At 40.8% G+C, this 26,941-nt stretch overlaps 1 protein-coding gene across 3 annotated transcripts in view; it reads left to right on the top strand.

Annotated features, from left to right (window-relative positions):
- Positions 1-26,941, top strand: part of PRKN (parkin RBR E3 ubiquitin protein ligase) — an 813,183-nt gene that overhangs the window by 203,238 nt on the left and 583,004 nt on the right. For 2 of the 3 annotated variants that reach the window (XM_082731172.1, XM_082731171.1), the window contains exon 4: positions 9,597-9,680. The exons of the other annotated variant lie outside the window; for it this stretch is intronic. In XM_082731172.1, coding sequence (XP_082587298.1) covers positions 9,597-9,680 — 84 coding nt within the window. The remainder of the gene's footprint in view (positions 1-9,596; positions 9,681-26,941) is intronic. 3 annotated transcript variants of the gene reach the window in all.

A 26,941-nucleotide genomic window follows, 5' to 3' on the forward strand; every position in this document is an offset into this window, starting at 1 on the left:
CCAGATGAAGAACAAGAGGGATCCAAATGGACTATCCGAGAACACTTGTAATTAGTACCGTTTTGTTTCCTAAGCCATATATAATATGGCACATTACTGTTCCATAGTATTTAAAATATTTAAAAACTTTTAGTAGAGAATGTATCAGCCAGGCATTTTGAATAAAAATGAAAAGAAATCTAACTGGGCTATATTGTCCGAAAGCAGAGCAAAGAGCTGGGCGTGGAGTGGAGCCAGCACCAGCACCAGCAGGAGCCAGCTTCCTGAGGGTGCTGATGAGGAGCGCAGGTGTAGGTTCTCATTCAGTGAATTGTCAAACCTAAATTTGACAAAGGGTTCCAAGCTAGCTGTGTCCTTCAAATACCAACCTCTTCCAGTGAATCCGAGCTCTGTGACTGCTTGATCTAAAAAATATGGTGGAAATGCCGGTGTGCCGTGCTCAGGCTAGGTCTGAAGAAACTGGAAGCTTCTGTCCCTTCTCTCTTAGTATTGTCACTCTTGGGAAGTACCTATTGTGCTGTAAGGAGACACAAACAGCCCCTGGAAAGGCCCTGGGTAAGAGGGACCACAGATGGGAGCTCATTGCACTGACAGCCACGCCAAGGAGCCATCTGGAGAGTGAGCCCTTCATCCACCCGTTGACTTGTTCAGGCTGACTCTACACAGAATAGAATGAAGCTGACCCGACCCACCAAGCCCTAACCAGTCTTCTGACTAAGCTTAGTTTAAAATTTTGGCCGTGTTTTTCTGACAAGAGCAAGGACTTTAGATATTCCATTTTATAAAATAGTGAGAGATCCGTGTTTTTATGGTTAACAAATCAGTGTAAAGAAATGGATAGCCTTTCATGAAAATGTAATAGTCTTTAAGATATGCCCATGTAGCTAGGTATGAGAGCCAATTTCCTTACCAACAGTTCTGTGATTACCCCACACATGAACAAATAGTCAGCTTGGGTCTCAGAGCTCCCTAGGACATAGAATTAACAGATTTTCATTGGGAATCAAGGTTGTTTTGTTTGTGGGAGAGTGTCTGTAAACAACCCAGTTTTGTAGTAATAGAAGAAGATTTTCTAATAAACAGAACTTGAATGCAATGCTATCCTGGCTTTGCCACTACTTGTATAATCCATTATTCCCCTGCTGATGGGCTGGAATTCACTAAATCACTTTTCCCCCCCTCTTCTACTTCCCTCTACCCCTTATAAAATAGTTCCAAGAAAGAGTTGATTATTATTGATATCCAAATCAGGGATAAAAATATTTATAAGGACTGGACATGGGGTCTTCTTGAGGTCTTTTATTTTCTTTAAGTTCTAATTCACCTCATACTAAGTCTCTTTTTGCTTTAAAAAATTTGTGGAAACAATTGGGCTAATATGTGAACAGTGAGTCTCTCCATGTAGTCTGTAGTGGTCTGTTTTTTCTATGGAAGCAGCTTGCATTCAGGACTTGGAATTAGATATTCAGAGGCAAAAGTGTGTAAGATGTTTATGCTCTAAAAAATCCTAGGAAATAAATTCAAGTTGAAAAAGAGTATATACATGAAGTAAAGCACAAGTATATTCACGTGATTTTTATGTACTAATCTCTTCAAATTTAACTTGGCCAGAATAAATAGAAACTCACTTTCTGGTCACATTCAGTATTTATTTTGTGATATCTCCTAGGCCCTAATATTACATTCTCTACTTAAAATTTAAAAGAATGACTCCAGGGAAGTCTACAAATATTCACATATTTCAACTGGAAGGTCTGTTTGTGTTTTAAAAAAATAGCCTGAGAACTTGGCAACCAGAGTCACATATTGAATTTTCATTTCCCAGATTTTAATGTCATGAAAGGTCTTTCTTCTCTGCCGATATGGATAAACATGAAGGTGACCCCCAGTCTTGGTGTCCATTGCTCTCGTGAAATCCCTAAATGTGAATGTGGGTGGTTCTGGTGATTTCTATCCAGCCCAGAAAAAATGGCAGAGGTGATGATATGTCTGCCACCCCCTTGATCATGGTATACAAGAGTCCCCTTTACCACATAATAGAAGCGTGCATCAGCAGAGACTGGACCTAACCTTGCCCTGCTGGCATGAAGTAGGCAGCCAGGAAACACACAAGGGGAAGAACCATGGGAGCCTTCAGTCAGCGGGCAGCACAAAGCTGACACCCTTAGAGTAGCAGCCACAGGGAAATTAATTCTGAAGACACCCCAAGAGAGCTTGGAAATTGATGTTTCTCCAGTCAAGCTCCCCGATGAGAGCACAGCCCTGCCAACACTTTGAATACAGCCTCGTGGGACCCGGAAGGAGCTGCTGGCTCACAGAAATTGTGAGATCGTAGACATGGGTTGTTTTAAGCCACTGTGCATGTGGTAATTTGTTACACAGGGATAGAAAACCAATAGAAGATACAATCTCGTACACGTGATGACAAATGAAACAATGTATGTGGAAAGGGCGTTAACAATAAAGACTTTAAAAGAGAAAAAAAATCTTACGTGGCTTCCAGAGAGACAGAGCATAAGCAAAAAGGCCTCAGAAATGAATATATATTCATGAAATTACTTTCTCCCCCTCTTCTGCTTCCTTCTACCCATAAAAAAATAGTTTCAAAGTAGAGTTATTGATAATATGGTATCCATGGTCAAGAGGCATCTCTTTGGTTTCTGGGTGGGTTATCCTATCCCCCTGTCTTTGTGTGGCCTTTTTTTCTGTGATTGTCCATGTCATAATCTGCTCTTATATGGACATCAGCCATACAGGACTAGGACCCACCACAAGGACCTCATCTTGACTTATTTCCTCTTTACAAACCCTATTTCCAAATACAGTTTCATTCTGTAGGGGATTAAGACCTTGACATGTGAATTTTGAGGGGACTCACTTTGGCCCATAAACCCCTCCCAAATGTTCCTCATGCCCTTATGTAGCCCATTTTATGCTCTGCCCCCACCCCACAGTTACCACTGATGTGTCTGCATTTTATACAAGTGGGAACTTGTAGTATATATTCTATTGCAGGTTTGGCTTCCTTCACTCACATTGTTTTGAGAATCATCCATGCTACATTCATAAATAATATGATACTATTTGTTATAAAATAGTATTCCTTTGGGTGGATATATCACATTTTGATTATCTGTTCATATTTGGACAGATAATTTGGGTGGGCTCCGGTTGATGGCTCTTGTGAATAAGACCATTTGAGCATTTTGTATACAAATCTTTACGTAGATGCATGTTTTCATTTTTATCTTGGATAAATATCTGAAAATGAAATTGTCAAATCATTGATGGTTATATGCATAACTTTCTAAAAAAAAAAATGCCTAAAGGTTTCCAGAGGGGCTGTGCCATTTTGTATTTGCATCAGGAGGGTATGTGTATACCAGTTGTTTTACGAATCACCAATATTTGGTATGGGCATATTTTTTTGATACTATGTATATGAATTGGTTGCTTAGTTCCTTTGTAACTGGCTTTTGTAGCTATTCCATAAAATCTACAGGATAAAGGTTCCTTCCCTCTTTTCCGTAGCTGTATTATCAGGTTTTAAGAAATGTTCAATAAGTATTTGTTGTGTGGATGAATATTTTGGTTAAGAGGATTTTTTTCTTGATTATTTCCCCTGCTCACTATTTAGTGACTGCCTTGTTGAGCCTCAGCTATAATCTGAGTACTGTCCTTAGCTTTATGAGAAACATAGGGTCTTTAAATCCAATGAGGGAAGGTGCCAGGACAATGTCTACTGTACGGATGGAAATAGATGATTTAAAAGAGTTACGAGCCACCTGCTTTGGAAAGTGACATAATCCCCGGGGAGTCACTTGGTAACGGGGAAATTTAGAAAAAATGGGAAATGCAAAATGCAGCGGGCTGAGTCAGGTGCTTTGGAACAGGCCAGTTATTGCTTATCTGTCTACTAAATTTAAAGAGTCCCTACTCAGGGACTTCTCTTTTGAGAAATAAGAAATCCTGCTTGCAACAGTTGCCATCTTTCATATGCCAGGCACTGGGCAAACATGAAGAGAGCTCAGTGCAGGAGATATTTAACCCCTCATTCTTCAGAAGAGGTGGAGAAAGGTAAAATGGAACTTGCTCAGGAGCCTAGAGCTAATGATCGGTAGAATGGAGATTCAACAGGTCCCGTGAACTTTGAAGCTCCTTTTCTGGAACACTTAGTTGCGGATACAAAGGGAAGGAAAAGAAGGAGTCTCCGAGTGCAGCAGTTCTAAAGACAGTTCTGCTCTCATGATAGACTACAAGTATAATTTTCAAAATTATTTTAACCCCTTAAGTTTAATTATATGACTTAAATGTTTGTATAGTCATTCACGAGGATACACTAAATTCAACACATTTGTAACTTGAAACAATTGGTAAAAGCATAGTTCAAGTAAAAGTACTATTCAAATAGCCCTTTTATTTTATTTTTAAAAAGATTTTACTTATTTGAGAGAGGGAGCACAGAAGTGGGGGGAGGGGCAGAGGGAGAGAGAAAAGCAGGCTCCCCACTGATGCAGGGAGCCCCTTGTGGGCTCAATTCCAGGACCCTGGAATCATGACCTGAGCTGAAGGCAGACTCTCAACTGACTTAGCCATCCAGGTGTCCCTACAGTAACCCTTTTAAAAAACGGCAAATGCCAAGATTTTGTAGTAACATTTTGGAAAACAGAATTTGTACAAAACAAGGTTTTTTTAGACAGCAATGTATATGCCCACCTATGAAAAGCAGGTTATGGAATTATTTAGATGGTTCAGGGATAAAAATAATCCTCTTTTGCTACAACTGTTTGGATCTTGTCAGAGCAATATTTGGATAAGAATTAGCCTCTTGATTTTCCACTTGATTGGACATACAAGACATAGCAAAAATGACTTGCAGATTAGTCCTACAATTTTTAAAAGTAAATTTTAAGACTCCTCTACTGTACAAATATAGCCACTGCTTTCATGCCATCAAGTCATTTTCCTGAGCTTCTGATTTACATACACCATATAGATGTGCTTAAATAATGTTCTACTTTACATTTTTCTTTTGCTGGTAATATTATCGGGAGAAATCCCCAAATGTCATCTCTAGTTGCAGCTCTCCACTCTTACTGATTCCAACAACTTGAACCCTTGCGTTCTAACAACAGCTTGGATTCTACAGGCCAACGGCTCTCAGGTTTTAATTGAAGTAATTTCTCACTGGAGACCCAGAATACAGCTACTCTACAAACTGGTGACATTATATGGTGGCCAAAATGCTACCGTAATATTTTTTTAAAGGGCTTTTCAATATGAACTTGGAAGATATTTTCGACCTTAGATCGGTCATTGGCACACTTTCTCCATGAAGGTACAGGTAGTAAGTATTTCAGGCTTCCCGGGCCGCATCGTCTGTGTTCTGTTCTTGCAGTTCAAAAGCAGCATAGACAATAGGTAAGTGAGCAGCCGCGGCTGTGTTCCACTCCAGTCCCTTTGTGGACACGGAAACCTGCATGTCACTTTCATACGCCATGAAGACTCTTCTTTTTGTGACTTTTAATCATTTACAAATTTATAACCATTGTTGTAAATTGGCTTTTGCTGTTTAGAAACAAAGCCTAAGCCAGATTTGGTCAGCAGACCATAGTTTTCTCATCCCTTTTGTAGAAGCTCAAATAATTTTTGTATTCTCTTGGTCGTATAGACAGTATTGGGCAGAAGAAGATTTTTTAAAGATTTTATTTAAAAGATCTTTTAAAAAGATTTTAAATAAAATAAAAGATTTTTAAGATTTTTTAAAAGATTTTATTTATTGGGGCACCTGGTGGCTCAGTGGGTTAAGCCTCTGCCTTCGGCTCGGATCATGATCTCAGGGTCCTGGGATCTAGCCCCGCATTGGGCTCTCTGCTCAGCAGGGAGCCTGCTTCCTCCTCTCTCTCTGCCTGCCTCTCTGCCTACTTGTGATCTCCCTCTCTCTGTCTTGTAAATAAAAAAATAAAATCTTAAAAAAAATGATTTTATTTATTTATTTGACAGAGAAAGACAGAAAGTACAGAGGGGAGGAGAGGCAGAGGGAGGGGGAGAGGGAGAAGCAGGCTCCCCACCAGATGCAGGACTCCATCCCAGAACCCTGAGCTCATGACCTGAGCTGAAGGTAGACTCTTAACCAGTTGAGCCACCCAGGTGCTCCAGGGAGAACATGTATTTCACACCGTTCTGCCATGTGATTTATTTTTTATTTTTAAAGATTTTATTTATTTATTTATTTGACAGAGATCACAAGTAGGTAGAGAGACAGACGGGCAGAGAAAGAGGAAGCAGGCTCTCCACTGAGCAAAGAGCCTGATGCTCTTTGGGGCTCGATCCCAGGACCCCGGGATCACGACCTGAGCTGAAGGCAGAGGCTTTAACCCACTGAGCCACCCAGGAGCCCCTGATTTTTTTTTTTTTTTTAGATGTATTCCCACAATTCTTTGCATTTTATAGATTAAATACATTTTGGGGGTGATTCTGTCCTTGACACTGCTGTCATGGGGTATGCAGTACTTTTTTAATCTTGCCATCTGGGGACCTTTGTGCTCCACACAAAGGCTATCAATTGCACGTGCTTTCACCAGGCATCTGTTAAAACGCAAGTATGGGGCAATGAACCAATTAACATTTTATATTTTCTAAGACTAGAAAGGAGCAATGTTAAATCTGCTTTCTAATGGCATAAATTCACTGGAACATTTGTTTCAATTTTCAGGATGGGCATCACAGTAACATTCAATACCCGTACTATGAGTACTGTGGATAAACTAACTCATTTACTTCATTATGTTGGACTCCCGTATTCATTGGAATTCTGTTCGGTTTTATTACTTAGGCTATCTGGTTATGGTTTGGGATCAAAGAGGCCGATCGTGACTGAGTTTTCTATAATTTCCTTGTACAAAACAAGGATAGATCAGATTAAGTAGTATTTTATGTGACAACTATAGGAATTGTTACATAAATGCTTTTGCTGCTTTTTGGACTGAAAAACTCAGGCAGGAAAAATAAATATCTGTGATATGCATAGAGCATCTCAATTCATCCTAGACTTTGAGACCGGGAATCTTACTCTGCGCAGACATGCAAACAGGGCCCAGGTTGTGCGTGGGACGATCAGGGTCCCCTTCCCCAGATGGGGCTGGTGTTGGGTTTCTCTCTCACCATGGCATGTGGTCTAAGAAGGTCGGTGCTTCCTGAACAAGCCTCAGAAGGAATATTCCATATCGACAGAGCAAGGAAGCAACACCTTCGTGTTTAGTTCGTATTTATCCATGACAAAATGGATTTCCTTTGCCACCAGGGACTCTACCGAGCCTCAAGCGTGCTGCACCCACCAGCCACGGCGTGTCCTGCCTGAGACCAGACCACTAGGTTCTAAGGACGGGAGGCTGGTGTCCCGGATGCGAGGGGCCCAAGAAGCTGCTCCTGTTAGAAGTGGGCAGTGGTTTTGGAGAGTTAAGAAGGAGAGGCCACGAGTCCCTCATGATTATTTCCTGGTACCCTGCCTCACTTCAGAAGGACTTGACTGAGTTTGCAAGAACACATTGGGGCTAAAATCCAGAAAAACTACATAGAATGAGGAAAGAAGACAAGGGAAAATAAATTGAGGAATGTGATAGGAAAGTAAGGGTAGTAGTAGTAAACCAAGAATTTATTATAAGCTATCTACACTTTCCAGAGCTAGGCCGCAGATTTGACTCTAACGTTTCCCGAGTTAGAAAGAAACTAGATTCCTAATACTGAGAACCGTAACCCGCAAGATGGGTCTTTGGCCCAGGGTTGAAACAGGATGTGGGAAGCGGCACTCTAGCCACACTTGGCCTTGAGTCTCTCCTGCTAAGTTGGGAAAGCAAGATAAATGTCACTGAGTTCTTGGTGGCGAACTTTATGTCACTTTTACTTTACTATATGTGTCATTTTGATCAAACGGATATATGCCTATGTTTAAAATCACACACACAGATTGCTTTATAATAAAAAAATAGCATCTTATGGGGCAAGATCTCTATGCCCCCTTCCCTTCTCTCTCAACTCTCCCCTGGCCATCTAGTTCTTAACATTTATGACTTTACTGTTCCGTTGCCCAAGCGGCATGATGTGTATATTTGGTTCCACAATCCTCTGTCCATTTTCTTTTCTTTCTTTTTTTTTTTTTTTTAAAGATTTTATTTTATTTGACAGAGAGAGACACAGTGAGAGGGAACACAAGCAGGGGGAGTGGTGGAGGGAGAGGCAGGCCTTCTGCCGACCAGGGAGCCCGATGAGGGGCTCCATCCCAGGACCCTGGGATTATGACCTGAGCCGAAGGCAGAGGCTTAATGACTGACCGCCCGGAGGTCCCCGTCCATTTTCAATAGTAGAATTGTAAGGTCAAAAATCAAGTGGATGTTTACATTGCTATGGCTACGGTGGATTGAAATGCATGCACTATGCTTAGAGGCACAAAGGAAATGAACTTTCTTATTCCCCGTAACTGATGTGCTCTTAATCATGAACCTCGACCCTTCCGTGGAGCTGTGAGAACATGCCCTTGATGATGCATCAGTGTCATTGTGTCGTGGGTCCCCAAGGTGGCGATTCTCCAGTAAGGTTTCCGGGACTCCTTGGACGGCGCCACACACAGTACGGTTCATGCCCCCAACAGAGGGACAAGGCACATGGCGCAATGTCAGGAGGAGACCACAGGCACATTTCCAAGAGCCCTCTCCCAGCAGAGCCACACAGGACAAGCTCATTCCCTCGGCAACCGGGCCTTACTGGGAGCTGGTCAGTGTGTACCCCTGCCTAGCACGGGTCACAGTTCCACACTCCCAGGTGGTAGGGAGGTGTTCAGCACACACCAGCTTGTCTTCAAGACATTTGTGATGCTGCCAACCCTCTGTGTCCAGAAGTGAGTGCGAACAATCCCCACACCGAGCTTCCCGGGCCCAGGGCCCAGGGCCACCCCAGAAGCAGCCTTCCCTAAGGACAGAAGTCTCAGGCTGCAAATGCTTTCTCATGCCGGTTACGTTCCTCTGGTTGAAGCAGTGTCTTTTGGTTCAATCTGCTAATTCAGAAGGTAGCACCGCTTGAGATAGACGCTCAATTCCCAGATTCCCTCAGCTTTCGCCTGTTTTTCTCCAAAACTGTGTGTATGCACACATCTGGGTGTGTGTATCTGGTGCCTCTGTGTGCGGTAAGCGTGTGGTGTAAGGTGTGTATGTGCTGTGATAACATCTGTGTGCACAGGCAGGCGTGTATGGTAAGGTGCGTGTCCGTGTGTGGTGTGCCTGTGTGTGGGTGTGTGTGCAGGTGTGTGTTTGGTGCACCTATGTATGTGCGTGTGCTGGGGCCGGGGAATGTCTTACATGTGAATGTCTTATGTGTTTGGATCAATGCACCAAAGATCACCTTCCTGTGCTTGTTGAAAATAGTTTTGATCTACCAGATCCCCCAAAAGGATCTAGAGGACCCCCAGGTTCTGTAGGTTATATTGCTGGACTACAAATTACTTTCATTATCATTTTATAGTATCAATGGATTTGGAAATTGTGCTAGGGAGTACATTCATGTTACATTTCGTGCACCAAGTATGTGTTGTTTTTTTCCCAAAGGGTCCGTCTTGCTGGGATGATGTCTTAATCCCAAACCGGATGACCGGAAAATGCCAGTCTGCTCACTGCTCTGGGACTACAGCCGTAAGTCTACCTGGCCACACCCATTTCTTTTTCATTATGGCATCTTCAGTGTTTAGTAGGAAATTAGCACAGAGACATTAATGCTAACTGATTTTTCTTCCATCTGATACCATAGCGCTGAAGTGTCATCAGATTCAGATACTTACACAGTCACCCCAAATTCTACCTTGTTAATTGCCACCCAGTGTCATTTTCCTAGCGGCTTAACCACTTTGGGTGACTGTGTAGAAACATGTCTCTTTAAACTCCTTAAAAGTGATATTCATGGGTTATAAAGAACCACTTCAGAGCCTAGCAAAAGAAAGTAACAAAGATACAAGGTTAATCATGGTGCCGGTTCTGTGTTATTTTGTATTTATATTCATCATCGTTCAAAATTACTTTCTTTATCTCTTTCTACCTTTCCTTTGGTGACGTAGCAGGCTCTTAGAGAATCTGGTGAGGATGAGCCACGGTACAACTGAATGGCCACCTTCCGTCCTCTGCCGCTGTCCCCTTCCTCTGCGCACGTGTGCTCTATGTTGATGCGTCATATGGAGCAGACATTCTTAATGGGACCCTAAGTACTGAAATTATTTTTAGATCATTTTACATTCTGATCATGTCCATAATTTGTATACTGTTTTACTTTTTACCTCAAAAATTCCTCGATCTGTCATGATCTGATTGTAGGTATCTCCCGAGCTCTACATGGCGTCGCGGCGCCAACCCGAATGTCAGTGTTGGTTCACAAACTGTCACAGCCGCCTGGCAGCGCGCGTCTTCGCTAAGAAACAGTCTGTCAGCAGCAGCAGGTAGAGTGTGAGCTAGAGCAATGAGGCGCGCCTCCTCTCCCCAGTCCGCAGGGCGGTTGCCCGGTCCGGAGGGAGCTGCGAGCATCACTACCAATCATTTTCCATCGAACAGGGGTGAGGACCATGAGTAGGTTTTTATTAATGCAAATCCTGAAGAAAAATAATGACTTGCACTTCAGTCCCATATATCGAGGCATAACACAGTCTTGCAAGTTTGTGATGGAGATGAAAGGAAAGTGTGTGTATTTATGGGGCAGAACTCATCAGTATAATTACATACACGTGCACGCATACAGGTGCAGCGTGTATTTTTTGTTGTGAATAATATCTCCTGATGACAATTACATGTAATGATTATATCTCCATCCAGCGATCCATTCACCCTTCTACACACACATATGGGGTCTCTATCATCTTTCCAGTGATGTGAGGTCCTTTGAACACCTGCTACAATTCCTGACAGTCTGACCGCCTCTCCTGAACCTTGATATGGATTCGCAGGATTCACTCACAGCAGAAGAGATGCTTTTGCATCTTTAAGGATTTAGCTGCAAATCAGTCAAAGGGGGAAACTGTGTTGAATGGGACTGAGAATCATTTCCTTTGCTCATTGCATGTTCTACTGACCTTAGATATCGGTACATGGAATTCAGCAGAAAATAAGTTATATTGCAGTTCGTTATCTGACAGCAGGGTGAGCTGATAGCCTTCAAAATTCTTTCAGCACCTCCCATGTAAAAATACTGGATTAAATTACAAACATTTATTTTTTTTTTTTAATTTTTGTTGTGTTATATTAGTCACCATAAAATACATCATTAGTTTTTGATGCGGTGTTCCGTGATTCATTGTTTCTGCACAACGGTCAGTGCTCCGTGCAATCCGTGCCCTCCTTGATACCCACCACCAGGCTCACCCATCCTCCTGCCCCCTCCCCTCCCAAACTCTCAGTTTGCTTCTCAGAGTCCACAGTCTCCCACGGTTCATCTCCCCCCTGATTTCCTCTCTCACTTTTCCTTCCTTCTCTTAGTGTCCTCTGTGCTAGTCCTTAGGTTCCACACGTAAGTGAAACGTATGATAACTGACTTTCTCTGCTTGACTTATTTCACTCAGCATCATCTCTTCCAGTCCCAACCATGTTGATGCAAAAGTTAAGTATTCCTCCTTTCTGATGGCTGGGTAATATTCCATTGTATATATGGACCACAACTTCTTTATCCATTCATCTGCTGAAGGGCATCTCAGATCTTTCCACAGTTTGGCTATTGTGGCCATTGCGGCTATGAACACTGGGGTACACATGGCCCTTCTTTTTACTATATCTGTATCTTTGGGGTAAATACCCAGTAGTGCATTTGCTGGGTCATAGAGAAACTCTATTTTTAATTTCTTGAGGAATCTCCACACTGTTTTCCAGAGTGGCTGCACCAACTTGCATTCCCACCAACAGTGGAAGAGGGTTCCCCTTTCTCCACATCCTCTCTGACACACGTTGTTTCTTGTCTTGTTAATTTTGGCCATTCTGTCTGGTGTAAGGTCATATCTCAGTGTGGTTTTGATTTGAATCTCCCTGATGGCTAGTGATGAAGAACATTTAAAACAATGGCTGTGCTGACAACAAAATAAGAACAAGTAAATATAAATATACGTCAGAGCTAGGCAAAAGCTGGACCCCAAAGGGGAAACTGTGTCAGCTAAAATGAGCCACCGCCTTGGCAGCAACGACAGACCACTGGCCCCTGGAGCTACAGATGGGCCCGCGTCCATGGGAAGCTGCCGCTGAGTGTGTGACTTCAAGGTGGCAGATGAAGCCACAGAATCCTGCATAGAGCTAGTGCCCATGAAACATCGTACCCTTGTGGGATCCGCTGGAGAGGAAGGCGCTTGCTTCCTGGAGAGTGGCCTGTGCTGGATCCTGGCTCACTCTGATCCCCTGGTCAGTGTTCCTCACCCATGTGCCCTGTTCTTCTGGCTGCTCAAGGTCTCACGATGGACCAGATCTCAGGTGCTCTCCAAGAGGTAGGAACCCCCTACCCACCTTCCCAGACCACTCTAGGATTGCAGACATTGTCCCCAGCACAGGGTGAGGTCTGGACTCAGAATTAACTCTGAGTTGCAGACAAGGAGGTCTGTCCACAGAGCCCTTCAGTGTGTTTCGGGGCCTTCTGAGGATGGGGGCAAATGAGCCCACTCCATGGGGCCTTGAGGCGTGTGCTGCTGGCCCCGACGACCGCCTCCCAGCTGGCGGCCGTCCGTTTCTATCGCGACCTTCCCCAACAGGACGCCCACATGGAAATGTGACTTGTGACCACGTGGTGGAGAGCATTCTGAGGCAGTGGGTCCGGAATGAGGTGATTCACAAGCCAATTGAAATCATCCCAGATGTCGACTACAGACTTTAAAAAAAATGAAAAAAGAAAGAAAGAACAACAACAAAAGAAATCCATGAGGTAAGGATCGTTGCCCAGAACCCGTAGCGGAGGCCCCTCTGGTCCCCTTGGCCACCTGGGTGAGTTCTGTGCCGAACCCCGTAACAGGGGAGACCCAGGGGCCACCTCCGTGGCTGCCATAGGGGGCTGCTATGCACGTCAGCACAGCCAGGCTGGGGGCGGGAGGGGGCTCTGCGGAGGCTGCGGGGGAGGGGGAGAGTCAGACAGCTGGGTCTGGGGATGACAGGGAATGCAGCACAGTCCTTGAAGGCTTGCACACAAATGACTCTCGTGCTCTCCCCGCACTGCTACTCCCGATGCGCCGAGCTGAATTATGACTGAAGGCTTTCTCCCAAAGGCTGTTCTCCTAAGGCTCCTCGCAGGTGGGCCTGTGTTTCTTCAGAGCAAGGACACGTGCTGAGTGAGTTCCCCCCTTCCTGGGGCCAAAGACCCTTTCTGCTGTGAACCACCAAGTGCGTATCTTCTGCTAGAGGCATGCCGCATTGGCCACATACGTAAACCCCTACCCGCAGGGGACCTTTCTGGTGACAAGTGACAGAGGAGCCCCAGAAGAAGGCTTTTGCACTCCAAAGGCTTTCTGCAGTGGGTACTTCTGGAAGGAGGTGAGGGCTTTCGCTCTCTCCTACTCACTGCACTCAGACGACTTTCTGTGCTTGAAACGTTGTGGTGGCAAACATGAACGGTGTTTTTAATGAAGGCTTCCTCACTGGAGTTACCCGTGGAAGGCTTTTCTCTGCCGTGCAGTTTCTGAGGACACCTCACACTCCCGTCCCTGTGGGGCTGTGCTCCCTGTGGACTGTCAGGTGGTAAATATAGGCTGCTTTCCGTGGAAGGCCTCTCCGAACCCCTGGAATTTGTAGGTTCAAGCCTGAGTCTCATGCGCCTGGGCCAGGTCAAGTCGTTGCTGGCCAGCACCCAGGCCTACTCACCACACCTCCGTTGTGGGACCACGTGGAGTTGGAGGCCTCAAGTGCCAGCGCGACCAAGAGTGCAAAGTTGTCTAGTGCACACTGGGCCCTTGTCCAGAAGCCCCTTTTCTCCCAAGAGAGACACACACCCACACACTCAAAGATCGTCGGTGCCAACCAATTTCAGCATCTCCATGCCTGTCATTGGAGCCTCTGGCTGGGGCTCCTCAGAAGCTGCCCCGAGTACCCTCCTGGGAAGTAGCATCTGGCCCTGCGATCTGCTCGATCTAGTGGTTGCCGACAGCAGAACCTTTATGCTGAAGATGGAGTTGAATTGCCCAGGATCACTGTCCAGAAGGTTGAAATAAAATACAGATATCAAGAGTCAGTGGCTTAACCAACGGAGCCGTCTGGGCACCCCTCCAAAGACAGCTTTGAGACCATTTTAATTGCCTATAAAATCGTTTTTTAGGGGAAAATGCATTATTAAAAATTTTATTTATTTTTAATTCAATTCCAGTTAGTCAATACACAGTGTAATATTAGTGCTAGTCGTAGAATAGAGTGATTCAACAATTCCGTAGAACGCGCAGTCCTCACCGCAAGTGACTCCTTCATCCGCACCCCGTCCCCCATCTCCCCACCTGCCTCCCCTGTGGTAACCATCAGTTTGTTCTCTGTAATTCTTTTTCTTTTTAAAATTTTTAAATTTCAATTCAGTTTAATTAACATTACTGTATTATTAGTTTAAGAAGTAGAATTTAGTGACTCTTCACTTGCATACAACGCTCTGTGCTCATTACTTCGAGTGCCTCCTCCATGCCCACCGCCCAGTTACCCCGTCCCCTCCCCTCTTCTCAGCCGCCCTCAGTCTGTTCCCTGTAGTTAAGTCTCCTACGGTTTGCCTCCCTCTCTGTTTTCCTCTTATTTTTTCTTTCCCTTCCCCTATGTTCATCTGTTTTGTTTCTTAAATTCTACTTAGGAGTGAAGTCATATGGTGTTTATTTTTCTCTGACTTACTATGTTTAGCCTTATACTTTCTAGCTCCTTCCACACCTTTGCAAGTGGCAAAATTTCATTTTTTCTGGCTAGATAGTGTTCTACTACATATATAGATAGATAGAGATACATATAGATGCAGATATGCACACACACACACACACACACACCACACCTTTATCTCTTCATCCGTTGATGGACATGGGGGCTGCTTCTGTATCTTAGCCACCGTAAACAATGCTGCTGTTAACATACAGATGTGTATATTCCTTTGAATTAGTATTTTGGTATTTTGGGGTAAATACTCACTAGTGTGATTACTGGATCATAGGATAGTCCTATTTTTAGATTTTTGAGGAAACTCCATATTGTTTCCATGGCGGCTGCATCAGTCCGCGCTCCCACCAGCAGTGCGTGAGGGTTCCTTGTTCTGCACATGCTCACTAACGCCTGTTGATGCTTGTGTCGTTGACTTTAGGCATTCTTGCAGGTATGAGGTGGTGTCGCATTGATCTACACCCCCTGATGATAAGTAATGATGCACATCTTCTCATGTGTCTGTTGACCATCTGGATGTCTTCTTTCGAGAAAGGTCTGTCCAGGTCTTCTGTCCAGTTTTTTCTTTTTTCTTTTTTTTTTTTTTTTTAAGATTTTTATTTATTTATTTGACAGAGAGAAATCACAAGTAGATGGAGAGGCAGGCAGAGAGAGAGAGGGAAGCAGGCTCCCTGCTGAGCAGAGAGCCCGATGCGGGACTCGATCCCAGGACTCTGAGATCATGACCCGAGCTGAAGGCAGCGGCTTAACCCACTGAGCCACTGAGGTGCCCCCAGTTTTTTTCTTTTTTTAAACATTTTATTTATTTATTTGACAGAGATCACAAGTAGGCAGAGAGGCAGGCAGAGAGAGAGGAGGAAGCAGGCTCTCTGCTGAGCAGAGAGCCCGATGCGGGACTCGATCCCAGGACTCTGAGATCATGACCCGAGCTGAAGGCAGCGGCTTAACCCACTGAGCCACTGAGGTGCCCCCAGTTTTTTTCTTTTTTTAAACATTTTATTTATTTATTTGACAGAGATCACAAGTAGGCAGAGAGGCAGGCAGAGAGAGAGGAGGAAGCAGGCTCCCTGCTGAGCAGAGAGCCCGATGTGGGGCTCGATCCCAGGACCCTGGGATCATGACCTGAGCAGAAAGCAGAGGCTTTAACCCACTGAGCCACCCAGGCGCCCCTTCTGTCCAGTTTTTAATTGGATTATTTGTTTTTTAAGTGTTGAATTGTATAAGTTCTTTATATATTTTGCATACTAGCCCTTTATCAGCTGTCATTTGCAGGTATCTTCTCCCATTCTGTAGATTTTTGGGGGGGTTTGGTGATTGTTTCCTTTGCTGTGCAGGAGCTTTTTATTCTGATGTAGCCCCAGTAGTTTATTTTTGTGTTTGTTTCTCTCACTTCAGGAGACACATCTAGAAAAAAGTTGTCACAGCTAACATCAAAGAGGTTACTACCTGTGTTTTCTTTTAGGATTTGTATGGTGTCAGGTCTCACCTTTAGGTCATTAATCAATGTTGAGTTTATTTTTGTGTGTGGTGTGAGAAAATGATCCATTTTCTTTCTTTTGCATGGTGCTGTTCAGTTTTCCCTACACCATCTGTTGAAGAGACTGTCCTTTCTCAATTGAATATTCTGTCCTGCTTTGTCAAACCTTAATTGACCATGCAGTTGTGGGATATTTCTGAGACTTGTCTTGTGATCCATGGATCTGTGTGTCTATCTCTGTGCCAGTACTGTATGTTTTGATTACTGCAGCTTTGTATTATAACCTGAAGTTTGGAGTTGTGATGCCTCTAGCTTTGCTTTTCTTTTGCTTGCTTTGGCCATTTGGAGTCTTTTGTAGTTCCATACCAATTTTATGATTTTTTGATCTAGCTCTGTGATAGGGATTGGATTAAAACTGTAGATTGCTTTAAGTCATGTAGACATTTTATTGATAATTGTTTTTCTAATTCATGAACATGGAATATCTTTAATTTCTTTGTATCATTTTCAGTTTCTTTCATCAGTGTTTTACACAGGTCTTTCACTTCTTTGGTTAGATTTATTCCTAGGTACCTTATTATTCTTGGTGAAATTGTTTTTTTTTTTTTTTTAATATTTTATTTATTTATTTGACAGAGAGAGAGATCACAAGTAGGCAGAGAGGCAGGCAGAGGGGGGGGGGGAAGCAGGCTCTCCACTGAGCAGAGAGCCCGATATGGGGCTCGATCCCAGGACCCAAAGATCATGACCCTAGCTGAAGGCCGAGGCTTTAACCCACTGAGCCACCCAGGCGCCCCTTCTTGGTGCAATTGTAAATGGGATTGTTTTCTTAATTTCCCTTTCTGTTGCTTGATTATTGATGTATGAAAATGCAACAGTGTTCTGCACAGTGATTTGTATCCTGCAATGTTACTGAACTTGTTTATCAATTCTAACAGTTTTCTTATGGCGTTTTTTGGTTTTCTATATATAGTATTGTGTCAACTGTAAGTAGTGTGAAAGTTTTACTTTTTCCTTACCAATTTGGATGTCTTTTATTTCTTTTTGTTGTTTGATTGCTGTGGCTAGGACTTTTAGTACTATGTTGAATGAAGTGCTGAGAGTGGACATCCTTGTCTTATTCCTGATTAGGGCGAAAGCCCTATTTTTCATCATTGAGTATGATGTTAGCTGTGGGTTTTTCATATAAAGCCTTTATTGTATGAGGGTATATTTCCCACTTACCTATTTTGTTGAGGTTTTCTTCTTTGTCTTTTTTTTTTTTATCATGAATGAATATTATACTTTGTCAAATGCTTTTTCTGTACCTATTGAAATGATCATAGGGTTCTTGTCCTTTCTTTTATTGATGTGATGTATCACATTGATTGATTTGTGAATATTAATTGATTTGTGAATATTGACCCACCCTTGCAACCCAAGAATAAATCCCATGTGATTGTGGTGAATGATTTTTTTTTTTTTTATTTGTTAGAGAGAGAGAGAGTGAGCACAGGCAGACAGAGTGGCAGAGGGAGAAGCAGGCTCCCTGTGGAGCAAGGAGCCCGATGCGGGACTGGATCCCAGGACAGAGGGATCATGACCTGAGCCGAAGGCAGCTGCTTAACCAACTGAGCCACCCAGACGTCCCAATGATTTTTTTTAATGTATTGTTGAATTTGATTTGCTTGTATTTTGTTGAGGATTTTTGCCTTTGTTCATCAGGGATATTGGCCTATAGTTCTCTTTTTTAGTGGTGTCTTTATCTCATTTTGGTATCAGGATAATGCTGGCCTAATAAAATAAATTTGGACGTTTTCCTTACTTTTCTATGTTTTTGGAATAGTTTGAGAAGAATAGGTATTAATTCTTCTTTAAATGTTTGGTAGAATTCTCCAGTGAAACCATTTGGTCTTAGACTTCTGTTTGTTGGGAGTTTTTCTCTTTCTGTTTCATTTTTAACAGTTTATATGTTTCTAGGAATTTATCCATTTCTTCTAGGTTGTCCAATGTGTTGGCATGTAGTTTTTCATAATATTCTCTTATGATTGTTTGTATTTCTGTGCTGTTGGTTTTTATTTCTCCTCTCTCATTTGTGATTTTATTTATCTAAGCCCTTTCTCTTTTTTTCTTCATAAGTCTGGCTAGAGGTTTATCAATTTTTCCCCCCAAAGAATCAGCTCCTGGTTTCATTGCTCTCATCTATTGTTTTTTAGTACCTTAGTCATTTATTTTTGCTTTAATCTTACTGTTTCTTTCCTTCTGCTGCTTTATTTTTTCCTTCCTTCTGTGTTTTTCTAGCTCATTTAGGTGTAAGGTTAGGTTCGGTTTTTTTTTTTTTTTTTTTTTTTAGATTTTTCTTGCTTCTTGAGGTAGGTCTGTATTGCTATAAACTTGGTTTTGGACTGTATTGTTTTCATTTTCATTTGTTTCCATGTATTTTTAAAATCTCTTCTATTTCCTAGTTGACCCATTCTCTGTTTAGTAGCATGATATTTAACCTCCATGTATTTGTGGTCTTTCCAGATTTTTTCTTCTGGTTTTTTTTTTTTTTCTTCTTCTAGTTTCATGGCATTGTGATCAGAAAAAAATACATGGTATGACTTTGGTCTTGAATTTGTTGAAGCTGGTTTTGTGAACTAATATGTGATCTCTTCTGGAGAATGTTTTATGTGCACTTGAAAAGAATGTATACTCTGCTATTTCAGGATAGAACATCCTGAATGTATCTGTTAAGTCCACCTGTTCCAGTGTCATTCAAAGCCATATTTACCTTGTTGATTTTCTGTATAGCTGTTCTGTGCATTGATGTAAGTGGTATGTTAATGTCCCCAACAACTATTTAATCATTATTGACTTGTTCCTTTATGTTTGTTATTAACTGCTTTATGTATTTAGGTACACCTGTGTTGGGTGCATAAGTATTTCTAATTATCTCTTGTTAGTCTTTGTTTTAAAATCTGTTTTGTCCAATATAGGTATTGCTACTCCAGCTTTCTCTTGACATCCATTTGCATGATAGATGTTTCTCCATCCTCTTGCTTTCTATCTGATGGTGTCTTTAGGTCTAAAAGGAGTCTCCTGTAGGCAGCATACAGATGGCTCTTGTTTTTTATCCATTCTGTCTCCTTATGTCTTTGATTGGAGAGTTTAGTCCATTTACATTCAAAGTAATCTTTGATAGATATGTATTATTGCCATTTTATTCCTTGTTTTATAGTTGCTTTTGAGATTTTCTTTGATTCTTATCTTTCATGTTTTGCTGATTTTGTTTAGTGATATATTTGGGTTTCTTTCTCTTTATGCTTTGCATATTTATTTGTGGGTTTTGATAAATAGTTACCATAGGTTTGTGTCTAACTTCTTCTGCAGAGAGCAGCCTGTATTAAGTTGATGGTTGTTTAACTTTAAACCTATTCTTTCCTCCTCTCCTTCCCATGTTTTAGGTTTCTGTTATATATTGTTTATCCTTTTGTGAGTTCATGGACTCACTTACTAAAGAATTATTAATTTTTATTGCTCTTCTGTTTCCTACCTTTATACTGTCACTTCTGGTTTGTCCTTTCTACTCAAAGAGTCCCTTTTAATATTCCTTGTAGGGCTGGTTTAGTGGTCATGAACTCCTTTAGCTTTTGTTTTTCTGGGAAACTCTCTCCCTCTCCTTCTATTCTGAATGATAGTCTTCTGGATAGAGTATTCTTAGCTGCATATTTTTTCCCAGTCAGCACTTTGACTATATTGTGTTTCTCCCTTCTGGCTTTCAAAGTTTCTGTTGAAAAATCTCCTGCTGGCCTTAATGGGTTTTCCCTTGTAGGTTACTAACTTATTTTGTTTTGTTACTTTTAAATTTGTTTTTCTTTATTGCTATATTTTGCCATGTTACTTACTATGTATCTTGGTGTGGGTCTGCTTTTCTTGATTCTGATGGGAGTTCTCTGAGCCTCCTGGATCAGGATATATTTCCTCCCCAGATTGGGGACATTTTCAGCTGTTATTTCTTCAAATAAATCTTTCTCTTCTTCTGGAACTCCTATGATACAAATGTTATTACATTTGATTAAATCACTGAGTTCACTAAGTCTGTTATTAATTTGCATAATTTTTTCTCTCTTTTGTTCAACTTACTTTCTATTACACTGTCTTCTATGCCAATAATTCATTCCTCTGCTTCTATCTTGCTGTTCATTCCACCAAGTGTATTTTCATTTTGTTTATCAAGCTCTTTATCTCTGCTGTTATTCCTTATCACTTTGTTAAGGACCTCGCTCATGTCTTACACTCTTTTCTCAAGTCCAGTGAGTATCGTTATGATCATTGCTTTAAATTCTCTATCAGGCATATTCCTTATATCTGTTTTACTTAGATCTCTGGCCATGGCTTTGACCTGTTCTTTCATTTGACATAAGTTTCTGTGTCCTCATTTTGTCTGCCTCGTTATAGCTATTTCTCTGTGTTAAAAAAGTCAGTTATGTCTTCTGCTCTTGAAAGTAGTGACTTTATGAAGAGGTCCTGGAGTGCCCAGCAATGCAGTGTCCCCTGTTCACCAGAACATGGCACTCAGGGGAGTATCCTATGTGTGTTGATTATGCCGATTATGCCTTGTGGCTGTGTCTGAGACTTTCCCTTTTATTGCACTCACTGGATCTGACTGTCTAACATGTTGTGGAACACCCTAGTGCCGTTCTTGCTTTTTGGGATGTTGGTGGGAGCCAAGCAGGCCAGCTTTGAGGGGGTGCACCCACCTGGGAACTTGGGAGCAGAGTGCCAGTGTTAACAAAATATGTGCTGGACTACTACTCTTAGGCCAGATCTTGCAACATGCTATGTTGGCTGGTGGGCAGGGTGCCATGATGGCCTGTGGCACGAGGCTGGGCCCTGCATATGCTGCTGGCAGAGGGCACATGGCTGAGGTATGGTGGTTTGGCTGGGCACTGCACAGGAGTTGTACATTATTAAATATTTTTTAAAACATTATTAAAAATAAATTTTGTTAAAAGGTTCAATAACTCAGGAAGAAGTAGTATTTTAAAAATTGTATGAGCTTAGCAACTTGATCCAATTCAAAATATATTAAGGAAAATTATCAGGATTAATCAAGTATATGGATAAATCTGGCATGAGGGCAGGATATAGTAACATTGACCACTCAGGGGCTGGGAGCTCCAGCAGCATAACCAGGAAGCATGTGACAAATCAGTAAACCCAGTGACCAGGGATGCATCATGAACACTGCACCCAACACCTGGAGATGCCTCTCTTTTTTAAAGCTTATATGGAACATTTCAACAGTTGAACATGTTTTGGGGCATTAAGGCATTTAAATAACACTTACAAAAGCATAACCATGAAAGTCTCTGAAACATGGAAATTCAATTAACTTAGTAAAAATCCAAATGGAATATGAGACCATACAATGGAAATACACCACATATCAAATCTTTGGGGATGTTCTTAAATTAGAATTTAAAGGGAATATTTAGGACCATCAGTACTTATTTTATAAAAGAAGAGAGAATAAAATTACTTAAATATATTGTTTAAAAGGTAGAAAAATAAATTGTCACATCCAACTATTTTTCTCTCATTTTTAGTGAACACTTAATAAAGGAATTGAAGGCATACACACTTTTTTTTTTTTTTTTTTGTAACCAGTGGCTGGTGGAGCTCTCAGTGTGAGAAATTTAATTCATTCTTTCTCCTTCTTATGTTAAAATGGTTTTTTTGTGTGTGAATTACATTTTTACAGTGCAGCTAAATATAAACATTGACTCCTGTGTTTCCTTTTTTTTTTTTTTAAAGATTTTATTTATTTATTTGACAGACAGAGATCGCAAATAGGCAGAGGCAGGCAGAGAGAGAGGAAGGGAAGCAGGCTCCCCACTGAGCAGAGAGCCCGATGTGGGGCTGGATCCCAGGACCCTGAGATCATGACCCAAGCTGAAAGCAGAGGTTTTAACCCACTGAGGCACCCAGGCGCCCGACTCCTGTGTTTTCTAAAGCATTGTGTGTGGTGTTTATTTCTTAAGGAGGTGAGAAGATAGGCATTTTTAAGTAGTTTATCATATTTAAATTTGCAAGGTATTTTAGGTTTTTGACAATATTTTATACACTATATATTATATTCTCATAAAAAGTTAAAATTCTATCACTTGAGAAAAATATCCATATACTTAAAATTCAAAAGAGCAGTGTCCCTAATATATCCATAATTAATATTTATACACTTAAAGATAACCTATACCATTTTAAATAACCTTGGTTTTTAAGATTACAAATATGAATTTGACCCTAGCTACACTTTAGACAGAGAAATCTATACCTAATTCAGTTTTACACTAATCGCTGCTATCTAAGGAAGGAGCATAGCATTAGTTATGAAAGGCATCTTACCTTTTTTAAAAAAAAAGAATTCTAGTCATCTCAGAGGGTATAAATGCTTCAGATTTAAAGAGGGACAAAAATCACTTAGGATTTTCTCTATTAGTGAAATTAAATCAACTTTGGATATGACTTAAAACTTTAAATTTTCTTTGTAAATCTTTTTTGTGTCTTAGGTACGATACCTTAAGCAACCAAGATATTTGTGTTTGAGCACGCACTGAGATTATGTGATTTACTTAGTTGCACACATGTAGGCGAAAGCATACCCAGAAGTCCACCTCTCTGGGTATTATTTCTGAGTTCCAGATTATAACCTTTTAAGTGAGTATCCCCTGTTTATCAAACACTCCCCCGAGGAACCCTCTGACTTAGTAGTGCTTTTGTGGTAATGCAGGGTTTCTAAGCCAACTGTGAGAATGTTGCCTTTTCACTCACACCTTATAATTGGACAGCAGAGTTTAGGAGAAGGGGATAGTTCTTTAGATGACAAGAGGAAAAAAAATTAAATCTGGCTTTGTGTTAGTTTGTTCAGGCTACTATAACAAAAATACCGTAAACATAGTGGTTTATAAAAAAACAAAATTTATTTCTCACAGTTCTGGAGAGTTGGAAGTTCAAGATCAAGGGCCTGCTTCCTGATTCACAGATTCTCTCACATGGTGGAAGGGACTAGGGGTATTTCGGGGATATCTTTTATAAAGGTACCAATTCCATTTGTGAGCTCTCTGCTCTTACACTCTGATCACTGTCTGAAGAAACCACCTCCAAGTACCATTCACGGTGGGGATTAGACTTCCGTATATCAGTTTGGCAGGGACACAAACATTCAGTTCATAACAATCTTCAAAGTAATAAATGGACCAAGGTCAATATTTTTGTTCTTGTTAAGGAGTGTTATTTTACTAAACAGCCTATAAATACATTGTGTTTTATATTTTTGAGTAGTAATACTTACCTGAAATCTCATGTAAAATAATGTATTTTATGTTTAAAATTATTTCACTTTGATAGGTGTTAAACCCTTTTACATGAAGCTTCTGTTATTTATCAGAAACAGTTGAGAAAAACTTCTTAAAATAGCTTGAATGAAATTAGATACTAAAAACTATCCCCTAAACTATAATAAATAGCATAATTATTAAACTCAATGTAATAAATGGAGATCTCTCATCTTATTCAACATGCAGTTATTTCTTATATTTTCCCCTAGTTGAGCTCAGTATATGTCAACTGGAACATTAGTTTGAATAAAAGTTAATATTCAGAGTTTGTATCTCTGATTTCATCTTCTGGGGAGAGGTTGACTAAAATGAAATAAATAGTAAATAAAAGTCACCTAATACTGAACAATTTTTGTAGACAGAGAATTTGCACAATAGTTTATGTCCAAAAGTTTCTACTTATGTTTTAGTTTAATCAAATCACTCTTCTCAAAGTGTTTCTTTTGGTTGCTTCTGTTTTTGTTTTGGACTTGGTTAGAATCTCACAAAATGAGACTTAAGATTTCTCAGGATGGTTTCCTGATATAGACTTTATGTTCTTATTTTTTCCAGTATCTAATAATAATGAAAAGATGGCTCTGTTTTGTTTTGAAGAAAAGATCTCAGGTTGACCAGGTATCCCTGAGATAGTCACAAAATGACGTTTATGCAAGACGTAAAAGTTGCTGCAGGTTCCACAACCTTGTATAGCCAAGTCCTCCACACAACACAGTAGCCAAAATGGGCACAGATATTTCCAAATATGTAAACATCCCCAGCTCTTGTGGCTTCCGTCCCAGAGGGCAGCTGGGCACTTCAGTGTGGAGGGAGAAGAATAAAAGCAGAAGAACAAGAGAAGGCAGATGGTCCCCAAGCATTTCTCTTCGATGTTTGGTCGAAGAGAAATGGTCTCCCTGTCCTTCTACTGTTCTCAGCGGTCATGTTTTCTTAATTCTAAATAAAATTGAATTGTGAAAGCTTTGAAGTCAAACTCAGATTATGATTGAATGGAATCTAAGCGTGACAAAGTGGTCTTTGTTGTCTGACATGCAATTTGGGTGACAAACTAGAAAGTTCTTAGAGCATTTTTCAAAAACCGATCAACTCTTCAGACTCAAGGACAGTTCACTTCTAAAGTAAGTTTTTAGTGCTTGAAAACAAAAAGTGTCATTTTTAAAAATTAAGGTAGGAATTAGAAGATCAATTTTTTATTGGAGTCAGTGAAGGTTTTACAAATTTGAATGAAAATTTTAAAATGTTTATATGTAAAAATAAATTAGTCTGTTATGAAAAAAGTGTCAGTTTTTAAGAGCAATAAAGAAATTGAGGTAGTTTTTTAAGAACCTAGGAGTACTTGGGAGGCATAGAAGCCAAGACTCAATTCAATTGACTGTTTTCCTACGACATCACCCCCCTTTTTGTCTGTGCTCTTTGATGACTTAGTGGGAGATTACATCAACAGCCATCTCCATGTAGTTGTAAAAGACTGTTGTATGCTGTTCCATGAAACAAAACCCAAGGAAACAAAACCAGGTACCGGAAATTAGTGCTTGTATATCAGAATTCCTATATATGCAAGATAGCCAGCATCCACACCAAGTTTCCACGCATATGACCTTGGTTAGTTGATGATATCCTTGTTCAAGCAAATGTCCAGTTTCTCTAATATATATTTTTAAATATTGAAAATAATTCCTTGCCTCCTCAATTCCAGGAAATTCCTGTTCTGTGTGAATTATTAGTAGTTTTGTTCGTTTGAGGACCTGTGATTCTCTATGTTATAATTTGTATCTCATTTTGTATACAATAGAAGAAAACCATGCCTCTTATCACTACACCGCCTAAGATGAGCAATTTAAAATCTGCTTACTACTTCCAGAGGCTTCAGAAGTTACTTAATTTTTCAACTATCCATAGAATGATTCCAGAGCCAGATATGTTAGTCAGAGGCTGCATTAAAGGTTATGCTATGGCTTTAGATAAGGGTCGATGACTACAAAGAAACAACAAAGAAATTTATCATGATTAGTCAGAAAAAGGTGAATTTCTAGAGCACTAGGTTTTAGATTGGGGAGAAGGTGTATCGATCTGCCAGGAAAAAGAGCAGTAGGTATAATAAGATAATTTCAAATAGATTATAGATGAAATTCTGAGAACTGGAGCGAGAGAAGATTAAATAAATATCACTGTAAACATCATCGAACCTTTCAGCTGGGGTGGGAGGTGAGACCTAGCTAGAAATAGCAGGGATTAGGGCCTGCGGGTCCCTCTGTGATCACCTCTGTGCAGATACACAGGCAGCTAATGGAGTGAGAAGAGCAGAGGGAAGATGTGTGAGTGATAGGCAGGAGAAGGAGAGCTGCTTCTCGGCCGGGAAATAGCCCTCTTGATCCTTCAGGCAGGTGATTGATGGCTCTCGGGGACCCACACTTCATCATGCCGTGATGGAGGTCATTAAGAAACCATCATCTCTCTTACTCAGGTCAAGCTAATGCTTGAAAAGTTATCAAGGGCCATGATAAAATTTAGTCTTTAAGATCATGCTGCAAAAAAGTACTTAACGCTGGTTTCCCAAACTTGAGATGTCGGTGGAAAAACACAAACATGGAGGAAGAAATCAAAACTCAGAAGAATCTCAAGTGCTATTGACCACATGTGCTGAAACATTTATTTTCACTCATATTTCTGGGAAACAAGCATTGTTTGGGATCCTCAGGTCTGAATTTCCTAAAGTGAGTAGTAATGATCATCCCCTCCATCTTCAGAATTCATGAAAATAAACATGTATGTTTTTATGAGATAAAGAGAAAACCTTTATGTTTAAAGATTGGGAAGGAAAATATAATTTTTAAAATGTGTATCTTTCCATTGAAAGAAATATTTTTATAATACATACTTGTTTTTTTGTGCTAGTCATTGTACGAAAACAAAGCCTGGCCTTTAGGAGCTGGGAATCTAGTTGCAGAGATAAGACCTTATAGAAATGATTGCAACTCGGATTCAGTAGAAAGAATAAAAAACTTACTGAGCATGTCTTTTATGCCAAGCCCTGGGAATAGAAAATATCTCATAGAACTATTTCATTGGCTGCTCTCACAATTTGGGAAAAATTTCAGATTGGAATCAGAAGTCTAGGCAAATGTTGATTTTTTTTTTTTCCCATAAACTACTGTTAAAGATGGATATGAAAGACTGTTAAAAGAGTTCACTTAAAAAAATAAAAGTCTTCACTTTGG

The sequence above is a fragment of the Mustela nivalis genome (genome assembly GCF_964662115.1).
Source record: "Mustela nivalis genome assembly, chromosome: 5".
NCBI classification, from domain to species: domain Eukaryota; kingdom Metazoa; phylum Chordata; class Mammalia; order Carnivora; family Mustelidae; genus Mustela; species Mustela nivalis.